Source organism: Crocodylus porosus, unplaced genomic scaffold, assembly GCF_001723895.1.
Source record: "Crocodylus porosus isolate Cpor-Errol unplaced genomic scaffold, CroPor_comp1, whole genome shotgun sequence".
NCBI lineage: Eukaryota > Metazoa > Chordata > Crocodylia > Crocodylidae > Crocodylus > Crocodylus porosus.
This window is the reverse complement of record NW_017728950.1, coordinates 67,811,881-67,828,321: the sequence shown is the minus strand read 5'-3', so window position 1 is coordinate 67,828,321 and position 16,441 is coordinate 67,811,881. Positions and strand designations below refer to the sequence as shown.

Below are 16,441 nucleotides of genomic sequence, written 5' to 3'. Positions count from 1 at the left end.
ACAAGCTAACAGAAGTGAACTCTGCGTGGCTTAAGGATTTTATTCTTTGCTATACGATAGTTTTGTACAGAAAAAAAGGCAATGTAAAGAGACAAAAAAACCCCACATAAGGACATTATATTGGTGCATAAGCACTACTACAGTTCAGGTTAAGCAGCTCTTTCTGTTTATAGTTTGACTCTTTCTAAGCAAGTGCTCTAACATCTGCACAATTTGTCAGATTGCCCTGAAATTTGTTCATGAAGGTATAGGGTATGAACAGCGATCCAAATGTAGGATCATTTAAACAAGAGGTGCCCAAAATGCAGTCTTCAAATTACGAGGAAGCCAAATGAAACCAAACCAACCCTCCCCATAATATTTTCACAAGTTTCTTTTGCACAGGCTTGAAGCTCATATTATTGACTCTCTTGTTCCCACTAAAAACTCAGCTATTCCCATAATAAGATGTAACCTAGCACATGCTGACTGGTATCTTAACTCTTCCTTCGTTAACATTCAGGGTTTTGAGTGTCACTGAACTCAAAATTTTGGAGAAGGAAACATCCCAAAACAGCCTCAAATCTGCATTAATTTATCCGTGATATGCAAATCAAATGTTAAGAACCTTTGGGTTCCATTAAAGCACCAGTTTTATTACACTGGTTTAGAATTGTAGTGATTACCAACATCACTATCAAATCTCACTAGAAAAATACAAAGACAGCTCCCTAAATAAAAGGGATGTAATGTTTGCTTGTTCCTGTTACAGTTTCCAGTTTCCCATACAAAATACCAGTTATTTTATTCAGCTACTCTCCATACCCGCAACTAAGGACTGGACACAAAGCAAAAATTAAAATACACCTTAGATTAAGAAAATAAAATAACGATTTCTTTTAGTCAAAAATTCTCTCTGGTGGAAACCTGGTCCACAGAATTGAATGGCAGAACTCCGACAGACTTTTTTGGGGACAGAATTTCATCCTTATGTTTGTAATTCTATTTTTCCCTAAACAAAACTGAATTATTCATGTATAAAGATTTGAACTTTCATATTTTAGTCTACAGTATAGCAGCATTGCTCAAGGAACAACTTTTATAAACTTGTTAGAAAAAAACATAGTTCTGTACTAATTTACTGGTGAGAATGCCGTAATTAAACACTAAGGACCAATGGTTAATTTACATAAACGCATACACACATACCTCCAAGAACAAAAATACTTAAAACTACTAGTCATACTGATTCAAACCTGTTATAAACGAGTCTACCAATAAAAAGTGGAACAAACTATTAGCAGAGTAAATCTAGTAAAATTAATCAAATTGAATCTATTGAATGATGAGATAAATATTTAAAAGCCCGTTTTACATTATTCAGCTAAAAGTAGACCATGAACTTCCTATGAACCATTTACCTATGATCAAATACATTTTCAGTGGTGAAAGGTTCAGAACAGTCAGTGATGATTTCTTTAAAAATATCAAATGGATGCAGACCAAAACTAGAAACAGTAGGTTTTTCAAGTATTGTGTAAACACCCAATATTCCAGGAAAATAAATTCTTTGTAAATATTAAGGTTTTATTACCCCATTCATTTTAGCAAATGTTTAAGTGTTCACCAAACTGATGTAAACTGATGTAAAAAAGACAGACTACATTAACAAAACAGACTACAGAAACAAACCCCAGAACAACTAGGCACACAAACCAAATCCATAAACTCCACATGCAGTGCAGTAGACATTGTATATAAGTGGAATATGCACATTTCCTGGAAAGGTTTGAGAGGTTTCACCATATTTTTGCATTTGGAGAGCCATTAAACAAGTCATACCTATTGCCACCCAGTGCATCTGCACATGCAGTTTCTGGCAGGACAATATATACGGTATCTCAGCTGAATAATTAAAAATATGCATATTCACCCCAACACATCTCTGTCTCCATTGTTTTGGAGAACATGAAACCCATCCATAGATTTGGAAGTTGCACACAATGGAAAGATAACACTGAATGTATATTTCCACTTTATGATTCTTCTATAATGCACTGCTTTCCTGGAAACTGCAAATGGTATGCAAGATGTTCAAACAAAATGATGTTTAAAGATTTCAAAGGCAAAAGGATAATTTTTAACTGCGGTAAAATGTAACAAGCTTAAAGACGACTGCAAAAAATTAAAACAACAATCATAAATATGTCATATTTCTTCACATGTAGCTGACAAATGCATGCTAACTGAATGGAATGGCAAGTACCTATACCAGACAATATTCTGTTGGCCACTTTCCACTGTCACTCATCACTAACAGGTTAAAGCTCCCAGTTATAGAACCTGAGAGGAGAACCTGCTGGAGATTCCAAAAATAAAACCTGCCCTTCAACGGGCAGATCCAGGAGGGAGGCAGTGGAAGAGCAGCCACCCCTGTTGGTGGTTGCACTTAGAGAGGTCCTGAAGCTCACCAGCATGTCAGACGTTCTTACTGGAGTTCCATACGTGCTGGGAGCACACATGCTTTCTGATATCACCAGCTGAGCACCTCCTAGAGTTTCTGCTTTTGCATGGCTCTGAAGCCCAGGATGCAAGTACCACTGCCATTTGCCCTCCTCCTTGCTGAATTCAATGTCAGAGGAAAAAAAGGGGAATCAAGTGGCCATAGTCATGGTGCTCTGGCCCTCGCTGGGTATGCTCCAGAAACTGCACAGCACAGCCAAAGGAGGGTGCCATCACACTGCTGCATCCCCTTAGGTGCACCCTCTGTCCTCCAGCTCAGGCCACCAGAAGAGTTGTTCAGAAATTCCATAAATTCTCTACCAATCCATTTTTTAGTATTAAGACAACCTGACTTCATATAAATAATCTTAAAGTAACTATATGTCCAAGTCTGCCTTTAGAATATTTTCAAATTATTAACTGTATCCCAGTCACAGGGAGGATTGAAGGAAGAAAGAAAGTGTTAAGAGAAAGAAAACCATCAGGTAAGAAACATTTCACTGCTGCAAAGCATGCTCTCCTAATTCATCATAAATGAGAACTAGAGAGCAGCAGTGATTCATAAAAGCAGGACTGAGGATAAGAATTAGAAGTTCCTGAGCAAAAGCTTGGGCTACAGCTTTGTATAGAGGGGGGAAAAACAACTTTGTAACTTAAATTCTTTGGGAACCAACTAGTAACCTTCCTACTGAAGGATGCCTTTGCAAAGTGCTTTCATTCTTCTGTAAAGAGTCCTCTTATGAGGTTCATGCCTCAGCTGAGGCGCATTTTTCCCCACAGTGGCATTAGACTGCCTGACTCCTTCACAAACAGATTCCCAGGTGCCCAGCACAACTTCTGGTTTGGAATTTTAATAAACTGCTTTCAGTAATATAGAGTGCTTAGGGCCCTGGCATATTTGACATCAAGGGATAGACCAAGTAAAATTGGTATGTGTACTCCACTAGGAATGATAAATTTATGGCACAACTATCCAGTATGGTACTAAGGAGAAAAACAAAATTTCCCAAGACCTGTGATGAGGATTCCCCTTGGAGAATGGGAAGAAGCATCTGGAGTGATAAGACTTTTCTCCTCCTCCATAACAGCAACAGCATAGTTCTTATCTCAATAAGGGAAAGCTAACTTGCAACTCTTTATTTACAGGAAAATGGAAAGTAGTAAGGTGAGACACCAGCTCGTCTCTTCTATTATTCTGATTTTTGACACCTGATAACATTTGGATGGATAATCTAAAATGCCTGCCTAAACACCCCAACTAGTGCTGTTAGCTCCATTTTGGTGGTACTTGGCTACAGTATTTCATTCAACTATCCTGGACTAAAGCTTTAATATAACTGGAAAAAACAGAAATTTGTGCTTATTATTACTATTGGATTACAGTAGCATCCAGAACCTCATTGATCACTGCACAGTACAAACTAAGAATCAGAGAACTTCCACTAGAAATAAAGTTCAAATGTCTATGAATGAAACTTTCAATTGAGTTTTGCCTGGACACAAAAAGGTATCAATTAATTTAATGGTGAATTGCTGAACAGTACTGCTTGTCCAATGTCTAGGACATTAGCTGTAAGTTACTCAAGTCTGATTGGAGAGAACTAGCCTCCAAGTGCTTTGGTGTTTTCTGCAGTTTCCTGGGTTATCTGAAGTGCCTACTGGACCAGGACTAGAGTAGGAAAAGAATGAGAGTTCCTTCTTTCTGTATCCCTTAAGTAAAATGTATTGATAAGCAGCAGAAACTTCTTTGCCCAGGACACTATATTTCCAGGTTTTAAACTGTGGTTAACTTTGTATATACATTTCTAATGGGAAATAAAAGAAACTTCCCCTGTGACCTGTGCTGTGGTTTCCTGCACCTTCTTCTGAAGTGACTGGTGTTGGCTTCTATCGTAGACAAGGTACCGAACTAAAAGGACAAATGTCCTGAGTCTGCATGTCCACGGCCACCAATATGGCTGTCAATAAGAAATCTCTCTCTGTTCTGCAAGGGTCACTTACACTGGAAGCATACAAAGGTATATACTGAATTAGATGTTAACTTTTTTTTTTGCATTTATTTTCAGGTGTGATTAAGGAATGAAATGTTATTTTGCTTTGGGACATTGAGGAGAGGTTGCCTGTCCTCAGGAAGAAATGTTGTGGGACAATTCTAACAACCCCCACCCAAGGAACTGATCTGATGTATGGTACCCACTATGCTAGCTACTGGAAGTAACTGCCTATGTAAGAGCTATGTCAGGAAATGACTAGTTTAAGAGATTCTGGATCGTTTTAAATGTTTGCTAAGGTGGTACAATTATAGCCAGCTCATACCGCTCATTTGTCTCCATTATTTTCAGAAGATTTTTGATTTTGAACCATCTGTTGCCATAAATCTTTCCCAGCAGCTTGGAAGTCATGAATGAATTTCTTTTTGATACCAGGACAATTGGCATACTATTTGCGAATGGAGATACCCGTGTAAATGGTGTCTGTGGCCTTGCCGTGACTACACACAAATCCTCCTTATGATGCTAGGTATGTAGAATAGAGAAATGTAGTTAGCTATGTTAGTATAAAGTCAGGTAGAAGGCAGGGTAGATTTGCTGTGTATGTAAGCTTGTGTAGATCAGTGGTTTCCAAAGTTGGGTGCTTGCACCCCAGGGGGTGTGCAAGATGATCCACTGGGGTGCAGGAAGAAAATATTAGAACTTCTATTTATACTTATTTTTTATCTAAAAAAATAAGAAAGAAATTAAGCTTTACTAATATTTAATATATGGATTGACACTGGCACCCTCACTTGGGCCATATGTCAGACAGTCATGTGTCACGTATGGTATGCTAATATATATATATATAATTTATAAATAAATAAACAAACAGATATTGGGGGTGCATGCTCAAAAATTTTTTACTGATGGGGTGCACGATCAAAAAAGTTTGGAGACCACTGACGTAGAGAACAAGCTTTTGTGAGCTCACTTAATCAGATGCTCAAAAAGGATGTATAGAAAGTAGAACATAAGGAGAGAAATGAAAATATGAAATGCAAAGGCAGAGGAGGGGGTAGAAGGAAAAAGAGAAGCAGTGTTGAGAGAAAAACAAACAAGCAGTAATCCCATAAGAACAAGGGGTGCATCTCCATGTGCCCTTTACTGTGGAGTTGACTAATTAGCTCTGCAGTTAAGTATCAGTGTACACATGTGCTGATATTAGAGCACAGGAAATTAACTCCACCAAAACACACGTGTAGACAGTGACTAGGAAACATGGAATAATTTTTCAAAGACTTACACACAGATCTTCATCTTATGTTTGCCGTACTGAAGATTTTTGGTGGTTTGGAAAAAAATAAAGAGGAACTCAAGGTTTCCTTGAAAATGTCTGTTCCAGATTTTACTCTGCCTAGGGAACAGTCTTGTCTTGAATATTCATGGTTTTGGAAGCGACCAATAGATTGCTATGCTGACTTTCATAATGGCATGCTGAGCTACTGATTTCTTCATTTTTCTGGAAAAGACAGATCCTTACCCGGTATTTGAATGGCAAAATCTTTCAATGAACGTTTACTATTCATGGCTGTGACATTACTTCTTTATACCCATTAACTTTTGTTCTTGCAACAAGTCACATGAAGGATTCAAACTGAGTAAAATGTCTGATGCTTTGAAATTTGTATTTAGTATCTCCTTCACTTGTGTAGTCTACTGAAAATGTGACCAGGTCTTTCATTAGTGGGGCTACTGCTACACCAACCTTACTTTCCCGAAGTCCTTTGTGATATTATATAATGTTTTGGTGTTGCACGTGAAGAACCTTTCCCTAGGTATATACTGAAGGAAAATGGCATGGCATTCGGAAGCCCTTCAATTAAAGACGAGTATAGGTAACAAATGCCTTAGTTATGGGAACAGCCTCCAAAACATCCCAGGGAGACTAAAAGAACACAAGCCTGTTGTCCCAAGTTGGCTAGCAGCTAAGTAAATATTGTAGGAGTGACCAGGTAATAGTCTTATTTTACACAGTAAATCCATGAGTTATTTCAAACATATAAAGCGATTTCTGACTTACCCCCTGTAGTCTCACGATAGTATTTCTGTTCTAGTAATAAGTGGATTTGAAGTGTTCCTTGTGTTTTAACATGGAGCCAGCATGAGGACATTCTGAGCTCCTTTCCATGATGAGGCAAACTTCCATGAGCCTACCTGCCACTATGAAGCAGCCTGAGGTAGGACTTCACAGAAGTAACAGAATTCTCTTTATGCTTAGATATAGTAGAAGGGATGGAGGCAGGGGAATGAAGTGGATGCAGAGCTCTTCTGGGAAACACCCTTTCATTGCCCTTCTGGCAAACACTCTTTCAGAATGGGAAGAAATGGAAAAAAGGGTTAATCCCTTGATGTTTGTTCTTGCCTTTTTGGAACTCAGGGTTTCTGAAAGCTGCATGACTTACTGAAGCACGGGACTTCTCCCCTTGAGAATGTTTGTGCTCCTGGTCAAACACAACATAAAGGAGTTGCAGCTTCTTGAACCTCCCCAGCCCATCACACCTGTCTGACTTGAAGTCCCAGCTCAAGTGTCACTAGCTGAAGATTGCATGGCACCCCTGACCTTTTCCTGTCCTTGGCAAGATGTGGGTTGACAGCATCTGACAGCAGGTCTGTGGCCTTTGACAACAGAGCACTGCTTACCCCATATATACATCCTGAAAACCTTTCCAGCCCTTGGCATTCTGTCCTGATGCCTGCAGGACATCTCTGCTGCTTCAAGGGGATGCAGAAGAACTTGAGAGGTACTGTATTGGGGCAGGGGGGGAATCTAAAAGAAGGTTTACAGCCCCAGTGAAAAGTTCTCACCTCTGGAAGGGAAGTGCTAGAAGGTGAAATTAAGTCACCAGGGCCCCAAAACAAATCAAGTAGTAAATAAAACGAGTGAGCCAATCTAAACTCCAAATTGGTTTCATTGCTACTGAAAGAAAATCTAGTGGCCTGAGTAAAGATCTTCACTTCCAGTTCTGGGATCTTCAGCAACAACAGTGAACTATTTCTAAATTCCTCAAGTGGAGGTACTGTACATTAGTGAAGAATCGAGAAAGAAGATGTGCAGCAGAAAATTAAAACAGGCTATTACACTATATTATACAAATTAATAAAATGCACTAGTTACACTCCAATGGTTTATGTAGCTTATTATTTAAGAAATATACATGCTCACAGTGCAAAGAATCAGTCTTTTGAAACCCCTGAAAATTTCTGATGACACTACTTCAAATGAAAGATATATATTAGTCGAGTCCTAGCACTGCCTTTGACCCAAATATATCTATAGACATATAGATCTAGGCAGTGTGGGGGGTGGCTGCTGCCTCCATCCATCACCGCACGCTGCCTACATCTAGATGTGTGTGTATAGATACACACACACACACACACACACACACACACACACACAGAACTAGACCCCTCTCTCTGTCTGTCTGTCTCTCTCTCTCCCCCACTGACATTTCTTCCCATAACAGCATGGAGATAGCAAGTGCCGCTGAATGTCTCCTGCCACTACACCACCACATTAAATGTACCTGTGGGTGGGATTCAGCCTGCAGGATGGTGACCCCAATTTATACTGATCACAGGTTTACTTCCATGCCTTCAGAAAAAAAGTTATTTGTGATGAGGCAAATCACACTTACACACACATTTGCATGCATGCACACACTTCTTTCCCCGTGTACAATAAAAATGCTTTACAAAGTGCAGTGATAGTTAGAATGACACTAAAAACAGCACAACTGTAAGCAAATGATCTTCTGCTCTGTATGTAATTATGTCTATTTACTAGCCAGAATATTTTCCCCAATCTTTAATTTAAATAGGAAAAACACTTTACTTTTAGGTCCAAGGTCAATTTCTGAGCTGGACCATTATGCTTGTGAGATGATGGCCTAGCATAATGCAAATTTAACTGAATCATCAGTCACCTGGAACCAGCCATGCAATTTTTACAGAACTACTCTGTATGGTCAAATTTAAAGCGACTACATTTTCATGTATTTAAAGTTATCCCAGTTTTTGTTATGAAACTTAAATTTGCTAGGCTGAAGGTTGACAGATGGCTTACTACAGAGAAAAGAGGAAACTGGAGTGAATACAAATATTGGCATAATGAAACCAACTATACATATTAAAATGGAAAAGAAAAAGTCAGATATTTGATTTAAAGTTATTGCTTAATAGCACTGACTGTAACATAGCATACTGGTAACCTTTTCAGAAAGATTAATTTAAAACTGTTTTTCAGGATAAAGAATGCCTACTCCTCTCAGTACTTATTCAATTAAATATATCATTGTATCATTTAAATGGATGTCTAACATATGCCTATACTTCTTTCTTCACTATCTTAAGGAAGTAATTACATGCAATATATTCTAACCCATTTCACAGGACTTGCCTTAAGAATTCCAGTAACAAAAATAATCACAGGTGCAAAGCCCATCATCTTTTGCACCATCTAAAATGAGCTTTTACATTAAATTTCCTCAACCTTTTATCTAAAATTCAGTGTTCATCCCTTTGTTCACTGCACAAGACTGAATACTGTGCAGCAACTTTTAAATGCAAAAGACTTGTCAATGCTATGACCGCCCCCCTCCCCCACCAGGTTGAGTTATTTAATCCTTCCTTCAACATTTATGCAACTGATAGGAATAACTACCATTGTTTAATGTGATAAGGTTTAAATTGGCACTAATGATGAGGTTCTTTTTGTTTTAAAGTACAGTCATTCTGCCAATATTTAACAAACCAGCTAAGTCTGTTATATAAAAAATACTAATAAAAAAAGCACACTCTAGAAGCTCTTTACAATACATCTAAATTTAGTAGCATAAAACAACAACTAGGAAAAAAGTTCAGGTCAACTTGTAAGTATAGAAACGTAAATAAAGCACTTAATTTAAAAAGAAAGCTGTTATACTAACGCATCAAAATTTCCAATATAATACTGAAAAATGTTATCAGTGTTCTTCCGTTTCTTCTAACTAGTTCAGAAAAACCTTAAAGTTTTTTCATGTTACTATACAGAAAAATGATGAGACTGATAAGACCAGTGGCATTTTCGCAAGATGTCAGTGCATTCTTACAACATTATATTTATATTCATTTAAGGACTATATGTAAGTGCACACCGATTAATTTATAGAATGTGAAAAACGAAAAATGTCAGGTAAGAATTTAGGACTAAGGTCCCTGCCATGTTACATGTTACACAATTAACTGGTTACTCACGCAGTAAATTTAGACTGGCCACATATCCACGTAACTGTCACGCCATAAAAATATCTGTCTAGCTACAAAAAGAACCAGTCAGCTACAAAGTTGGTGCTTGAAAATGTGTAACAACTCTATAGCTGGTTTCTATCAAGTTTTAATTTGAATGTGTAACAGGGCTCTTAGATGATCAACATTTTCTTCACTTTAAGATTCTAAGAAGGCAAAAACTTAAATATTTCAAAATGAAACACACTGAAGTTGCAATGAATGAAAAAAATAAAGAATGATTAATTTTTTTAAAGATTTTTTTTAGATTTATCTTTTCTAGGATAATCATGAAGATATAACAAAATGTAGTTCTGGAAATATGAGCTATGATGTTGGAACAGAACAGATGAATCCATTTTTATATATATTTTAGACATTTATTGTTATCAAAAGAAAGGAAGACAAAATATATTTGAAATATCAAATAAATAGAATATAAAATATTCAAGAGCATTTTTAATATCAATAAGCACGGTACAACTGAGTAAGATTACACTAAACGCATTTATAAGAGGCTAACAAATGTGATCTAAATTAAATAGAAAATCTTTATGAAAATGAAAAACATTATTTAAACATACTTTATAGAAATTTATCTGGAAAAAAAGAACTAGACACACAATAGTAAACTAGAATTTGATGCAATTTACTACTGTTTTACTGTAATAAGGTTTAATCTAGAACATACTTCCTGTGTTTAACTTTTGCCACTATGCATTTTCTTTGCCTACAGTTTTGTACAATTTTAAGATACGGTTTAAAACATTCAATTTATACTTTTATAGCAATTATAGTAGTAGTAACATTTAGTATTGTAATTAAGTTGTCCAGCTAACGTGACAAAGAATATATGCATTTGTAACAGTAAATATTATCCTAACTCATCATCATCACTACTACTACTACTGTGAGTGACAGTCCATTCCCTGTAGGCCTGTCTTTTCTGCAAGCATGATAAAGGAAGAAAAAAAAAAAAGCAGAAGTATTAGTTGAAGCTCACAGGTTAGTTTAACAAGAAAAAAAGGCAAAAAATGATTCTCAAACGGCTTCTGAATTTACAATACAACAGTTATGACCCTGACAATGAGAGGGACAAGATTGTTTAGATGAAATAAGACACTTTTACTGGAACAACTTGTACATTTGGGAAAGAGAGGAGACAAGTTTTTGAGGTTAAGTTGTCCTTCATCAAGTCTCACAATGATGCTTGAAGCCTGGTCTTCTCTCTTTCTCAACTACGTAACTTGTCTTCTTCATATCCCTGGACTACCAAAGCTAGAACGCTATTAAAACCTGGCAACAATGTATGAAATCACTGACACTTTTTCAGCTTGGTCCATACAACCAGACTGCTACAATCAATGCCTTCAGCAGGGCTTTGGCTAAACATAAGACAACAACCACCTTAAAGATCACTGCATTTCTCTAATCATTCTGCTGTTGTCAGCTGACATCCAAAACCATCCTAAGTAGTAAACTGATGTTTAATAAAAGAAACATACTGATTGGACATCAATCTTCTTGTATATTTTTAAAAGAAGATTTTTGTCTAATCTGTATGAAATTTATTTTACCAATAAAAATCAGAAAATATGATGAGAGAAATAATTATTTCATAAAGAACTATTATTATTTTAGCCACATGAAACAGTTTGGACTTTGTAACTTAAGCTATACAGGAAGGCTCTCCTGACCCCAAATAAAACAAAATACTTTTTAGGACTTAATGAATTAAAGCTTGTAGAATTTAAAAGATTGGGTTCTTGTCTCCTGGGAAAAACAGTGACTAGTATACAGAAAACATGTTTGAAAAAAAAATTAATCGTCTACCATGAAGCTGAACTTTAAATGTAACATTCCTTTTCCCAGAGGAATGTCAAAGTGAATAACTTCTATCCCTGCTTGAAATCTTCAAAGCTATTTAAAAAAAGTTTAATCCATAAACCCCCCCCACCCCAAAAGTTATGATTTACAAGTTCATTTTTTTTTTCAAATTGCTGATGATGATGCTGGGATAGCACTATAGCAGGTTTTAATACTATGTCATCTTCAGATAATGACACTCTGAATCTACAGAGCATAAAAAGTAAAATTGCACATTTTGAACCAGTCTATCAATCAGCCATTGGCTATAGCCTGTCCCCAAAGTTCTTCACAAGTAATTCAAACACTTGCAAATTTAAGACTGAGCATAAACAACAGAAATGTACACAAATTTATGTAGATGGTATTGGACTTGCAGCCCTGTCAGAATTCTACTTTACTACTACTATATGACAAAAGAGCAAAGGGAAGTCCCTTGAAAAATCAACTCAGAAGAAAGAGGAAGATTAGTGATGACTTGAGACCCAGTTCAGAAATAGCAGATTTTAACTCTGCCAATTAAGGTTACACAGCTTTTTAGTATGTTTTGTAAGACAACAGCACAGGAAATTCAGCCGAATCATGAGACAGAGAAGGAGAATCATAGCTCATATAAGATTTTCACTATAGATTATATTAGAACTCTTCAGGACAATGAAAACTAAGGGGCGTTTCTATATGTGCTCCAGGGGTGGGGATGTTTTAATTAGAGTGGTGCTCTAATTAAAACACCCAGAGCATGTTGTGTATCCCCACGTTTCAAAATGGCAGTGTGGGGGGGAGGGGCTTGATCTAAAGCATGTTGGATGAGAAATGACCAGAGTCTAATTTCATGTTTCACACTGCGGTATCTCTTAGAACTTGGTCTAAATGAAACAAAGCCTCCAGCCAGACAAATGCTTTTTCAATGCGTTGACCTTACTTTTCCATCCACAACTTTAGGAAGTCACTAAATACTTTGCAATTCATCTGCAAATCTGAGTTACTCTGGCAAACTGTCCAAGTAGCTCAAGTGGAATCTCTTAATATAAAGATTTAAGTCTCCTGTCTACCATCGTTGGTTGGCTCAATTTAATAGTGGTGCAGCCAGTTTTGTCATTTCCCACTGATGGACATATCTAAATTTTTACCTGATTAATGAACTGGCTTACAGTCCAAATGCCTTAACTGATTTTAACATTAAGATGAACTTCCAAACATAATGATTATTAGTAATATTTTAATTATTAAAATATAACGTTAATTTTTTTTAAGTTAAATGGTTCAGTTTCCTTTCTACAGTGACTGAAGCCTAGATTTTTTAAAGCCTAACAGTTAAAAAAAAAATAAAAAAAAATTAAGTACTTTCATAACTGATGCAGTATGACATAAAATATAGCTATGGTATGCATCACCAAATACTAGATACTGCAAAAACATTACTTTGACCATTCTGAATTAATAAGCACAGTAGTTACACTAGAATTTGATCAATTTAAATTAAAATGTATCCAAGTGTGCATAAAAATGTAGTAAAGGGAGACTATTTTTGCCTATCAAAACATAAAAATAAAACTTTATGTAAATCTTTGCATTCAATTCATTTATACCAGATCATATTTCTTCACCTGTAACATTTGACTTCCGGTCCCATCCCTTAATCTGTAAGGCCTAATAACTCCATCCTCACCAAAGAAACGAGGTGGACGCAGACTTGCCACATCATCAGAAGAATCTGTAACTCTGAAAAGGCACAAATTCAGAACAGTTTACACTTGGTAGGGATAATGATATACATGTGGTGCTGGCCAGGGACCAGGCTTAATTTATTTGAAAATCTAGTAGGTGCAAACACTGACGTGATGCTCCAAAATAAACAAGTTTAAATTTTATAAACCTATTTAATTTAATGAGGATTAAACACCGTGACATGTACAGGCGCCCTTATTGAATGCTTGCTGGTACACAAGATGACATTTATTTCAAAGGAGAACTTAGTGCAGAACATGATTATATGACTAGGTAAATGTGTGCATAATTCCTTAATTTAAAAAACTTCCCATTTAAAAAAAGAGCCCTAAGCTGTATAAATCTTCCTAACTTCTTCGGCGTTTTTCCTCCATCTATACTTCATAATCACCACAAAGACACTGCAAAGGACAGAACACGATCCAGAAAGGGCATGAGGTAAAAGAATTAATAGTCCAAATCCTGAACAGCAATAATAGATTTAGCTTATATCTTTAGTCAACATGAGCAATTTAATGACGTCTTAAAATATTTTCTATTTTTTTTAATCTGTTGTAGTGCAAAGGTAACATTTGTTCAGTTACATACAAGACATGATACCGCTTTTACAATGGTCAATCCATAGCTGTTGCCATAGTAGGCACTTAAGCTGAAGCTCTGTGACAGAGGGAGAGGATCTTAACAAAAACTCTTTAGTTTTGGATTTTACTTTTTCTCTTCTGGTATTCTAGATGCTGTAAAAATTAAAATTCTTACCAACTTGAAAGATATATTTTTTCTGGGCATTAGGGGTAAGATGCAAGGTCATAGCTGTGGAAGTAATTTTGATTATGAAACTTTAAGTAGAGCTGGTATTTCAAGCCAACTTTAAAAACAACTTTAGCTTGAGCTGGCAATGGCTAAGACAGATGAGCAATCTTATTTTAGTAGTGATCCAATACTGTGGTTTTAATCATCAAATGATTACATCAAACATAGATAATAGATTGTTATCAATGTAAATAAGAACACATTTAATACAAATTATTTTTCTGCAGCATTTGCAAAGACAAACGAGAAGTTGAATGCTCCTGAAAAAGCGGAACAGTTACTATTATAAAAATTAAGAGCATCTAACATCAGTGGATTCATACACCTCTCGTTTTATGCCCTACTTTGTTCACTTTATTTCTGATACCTTTTAATGCCCTGAAATGTGCTGCTAGCCATATCAATGATTCCTCCAGTGGGCCTTGCTACTGCTCCCACTAAACCTTTTCCAACACCTTTGAAAAAGCCAGCTGCTCCTTCTTTCTGGGCTCCTACAAACGTTTAAAAGAAAAATATCTTTAGTAAAGACGTTCATAAAAATATTACTTTATATATACCGGAAAACCTAAATAATGACCATTAGTTTTTACTACTTTCACTGACTTATAAAAAAGTGTTTTATTCTGAATCAAATGTTTACATAATTAAGATGGACATTACAAAGGCTACCATAAATCAAAACTCAATTACAAAACACCAAAATGCACCAGATATTTCAGTTTTACAACATTTTTCAGTGAATGTTAGAATTAAAAACCTATTTACACCTAATATATAGCAAGACCTGCACTTACCTCTTATTGGTTTTGTCACTATTCCTGTTATGCCACTAACAAAGCCCTGTTGGGAGAAATAAGAGAACCCTCACAAATACATTCTTTATAAATAATAAATAATTTGCCTGTGCTTTAAAGATGAACAACTTAAAAATGGGTGCCAAGCTAGAGGGGTTTCTAAGCCTCAAACACAAATCTAATTTCTTCATGGCTCCTATAAATCCCCGTATATTCTCAGTTTACAATTACAATGCTAGTGTGGCAGGAACTTTGCAAAGACAAAATTAAAAAAGAGAAAAGAAGCTCTCCCAATGGCGATTATTTTAGTGTGTACCTATTCTTTTACTCTTCTTATCAATATATAATACACTTCTTTACACAGTTACTTTGGAGTATGCCCATCTTTTCTGAAGTAATATTTCTTACAGATACTAAGCCTTTCCCTCCACGAGTGATGCCTTCTTTGAGGCCAGTAGGTTGTTTATTCATGGCTTCCCTTCTTTTATGTTGATAGTCTTCATCCATGGTTATTGCTGCCACTCCTTTAGCCATAGCACTAGTAATCCTGGATGCAGCACCAGCTAATCCGCCTAAGAAAAAAATGAAACACTTTGTAAAAATTACAAGATTTGTAAACACATATAGTGATCTGATTGCACAGTCACCACTGAACACACATAGTTATATGGCAGCTTACCAACAGCTCCGCCTACTAGTGCTTTAAGTCCTAGTGCCATTCCCTCAATAAATTCTTCAGGACCCTGGATGGCTCCCTGAAAAAAACACCCCACATTAACCGACAGGAAACTAGTTATAAAAAGAAGTTTAGTAATTTCAAAAAAGATATAAATAATATTTTTATATAATGTAAAAGATTAAGAAATTATGAAGAATCTTCAGATTATGAGTCTTAAAACCACACAATATATATTTTAAAAAAATCAATCAATACAAGGAATGTCTTTTGTCAGGTAAGGAAACAAGCTTTTACATATTCTTGCATTTACATATCCTTGCTGTTATTTTCCTGACAATTACACAGATCTGAATAATTTTTTTTTTTTAAACAGAACTTGTGAGCTTAGCTTTCATTTTAAAAATTGGTTTATTTGAAATATCCACATTTCAAAATATCCAAGTCATTTATCAAGCATAATGAGTTTCACTATCAACTAAATGGAGATTTTTTTTTTACCTGGTATGGTTCGTAGAAGAATGCTTCTACTCCTTCAGACAAACCTCTAATGAAGCCAAATGGATTACCCAAAACATCAAGGCCAAGTATAAGAACATACATTTGTTTAATAGCCTAAAAGAGAATTAAAGTAGGAAGAAAACACATCATAAACAGATATGTTTTATACAATGGGTAATTTGTTTTGTTAACATTAAGCTTTTTTATGCTGTTATCTACAGCCTATTCTTTACCTACCAGTACACTGAAAACTATGGCACTATTTGCTTTCCACAAAAAGAATG

At 36.0% G+C, this 16,441-nt stretch overlaps 1 protein-coding gene across 2 annotated transcripts in view; it reads right to left on the bottom strand.

Annotated features, from left to right (window-relative positions):
- Nucleotides 1-16,441, bottom strand: part of VPS13A (vacuolar protein sorting 13 homolog A) — a 168,734-nt gene that overhangs the window by 12,789 nt on the left and 139,504 nt on the right. Inside the window, exons 63-69 of one of the 2 annotated variants that reach the window (XM_019554917.1) lie at nucleotides 16,158-16,271; nucleotides 15,660-15,735; nucleotides 15,389-15,552; nucleotides 14,981-15,026; nucleotides 14,554-14,677; nucleotides 13,256-13,370; nucleotides 10,172-10,728 (exon numbers count right to left, since the gene is read on the bottom strand). In XM_019554917.1, coding sequence (XP_019410462.1) covers nucleotides 10,657-10,728; nucleotides 13,256-13,370; nucleotides 14,554-14,677; nucleotides 14,981-15,026; nucleotides 15,389-15,552; nucleotides 15,660-15,735; nucleotides 16,158-16,271 — 711 coding nt within the window. In that variant the 3' untranslated portion in view covers nucleotides 10,172-10,656. Of the gene's footprint in view, nucleotides 1-10,171; nucleotides 10,729-13,255; nucleotides 13,371-14,553; nucleotides 14,678-14,980; nucleotides 15,027-15,388; nucleotides 15,553-15,659; nucleotides 15,736-16,157; nucleotides 16,272-16,441 lie in introns of those variants that run through there. The other variant, XM_019554916.1, reaches the window with a different exon arrangement.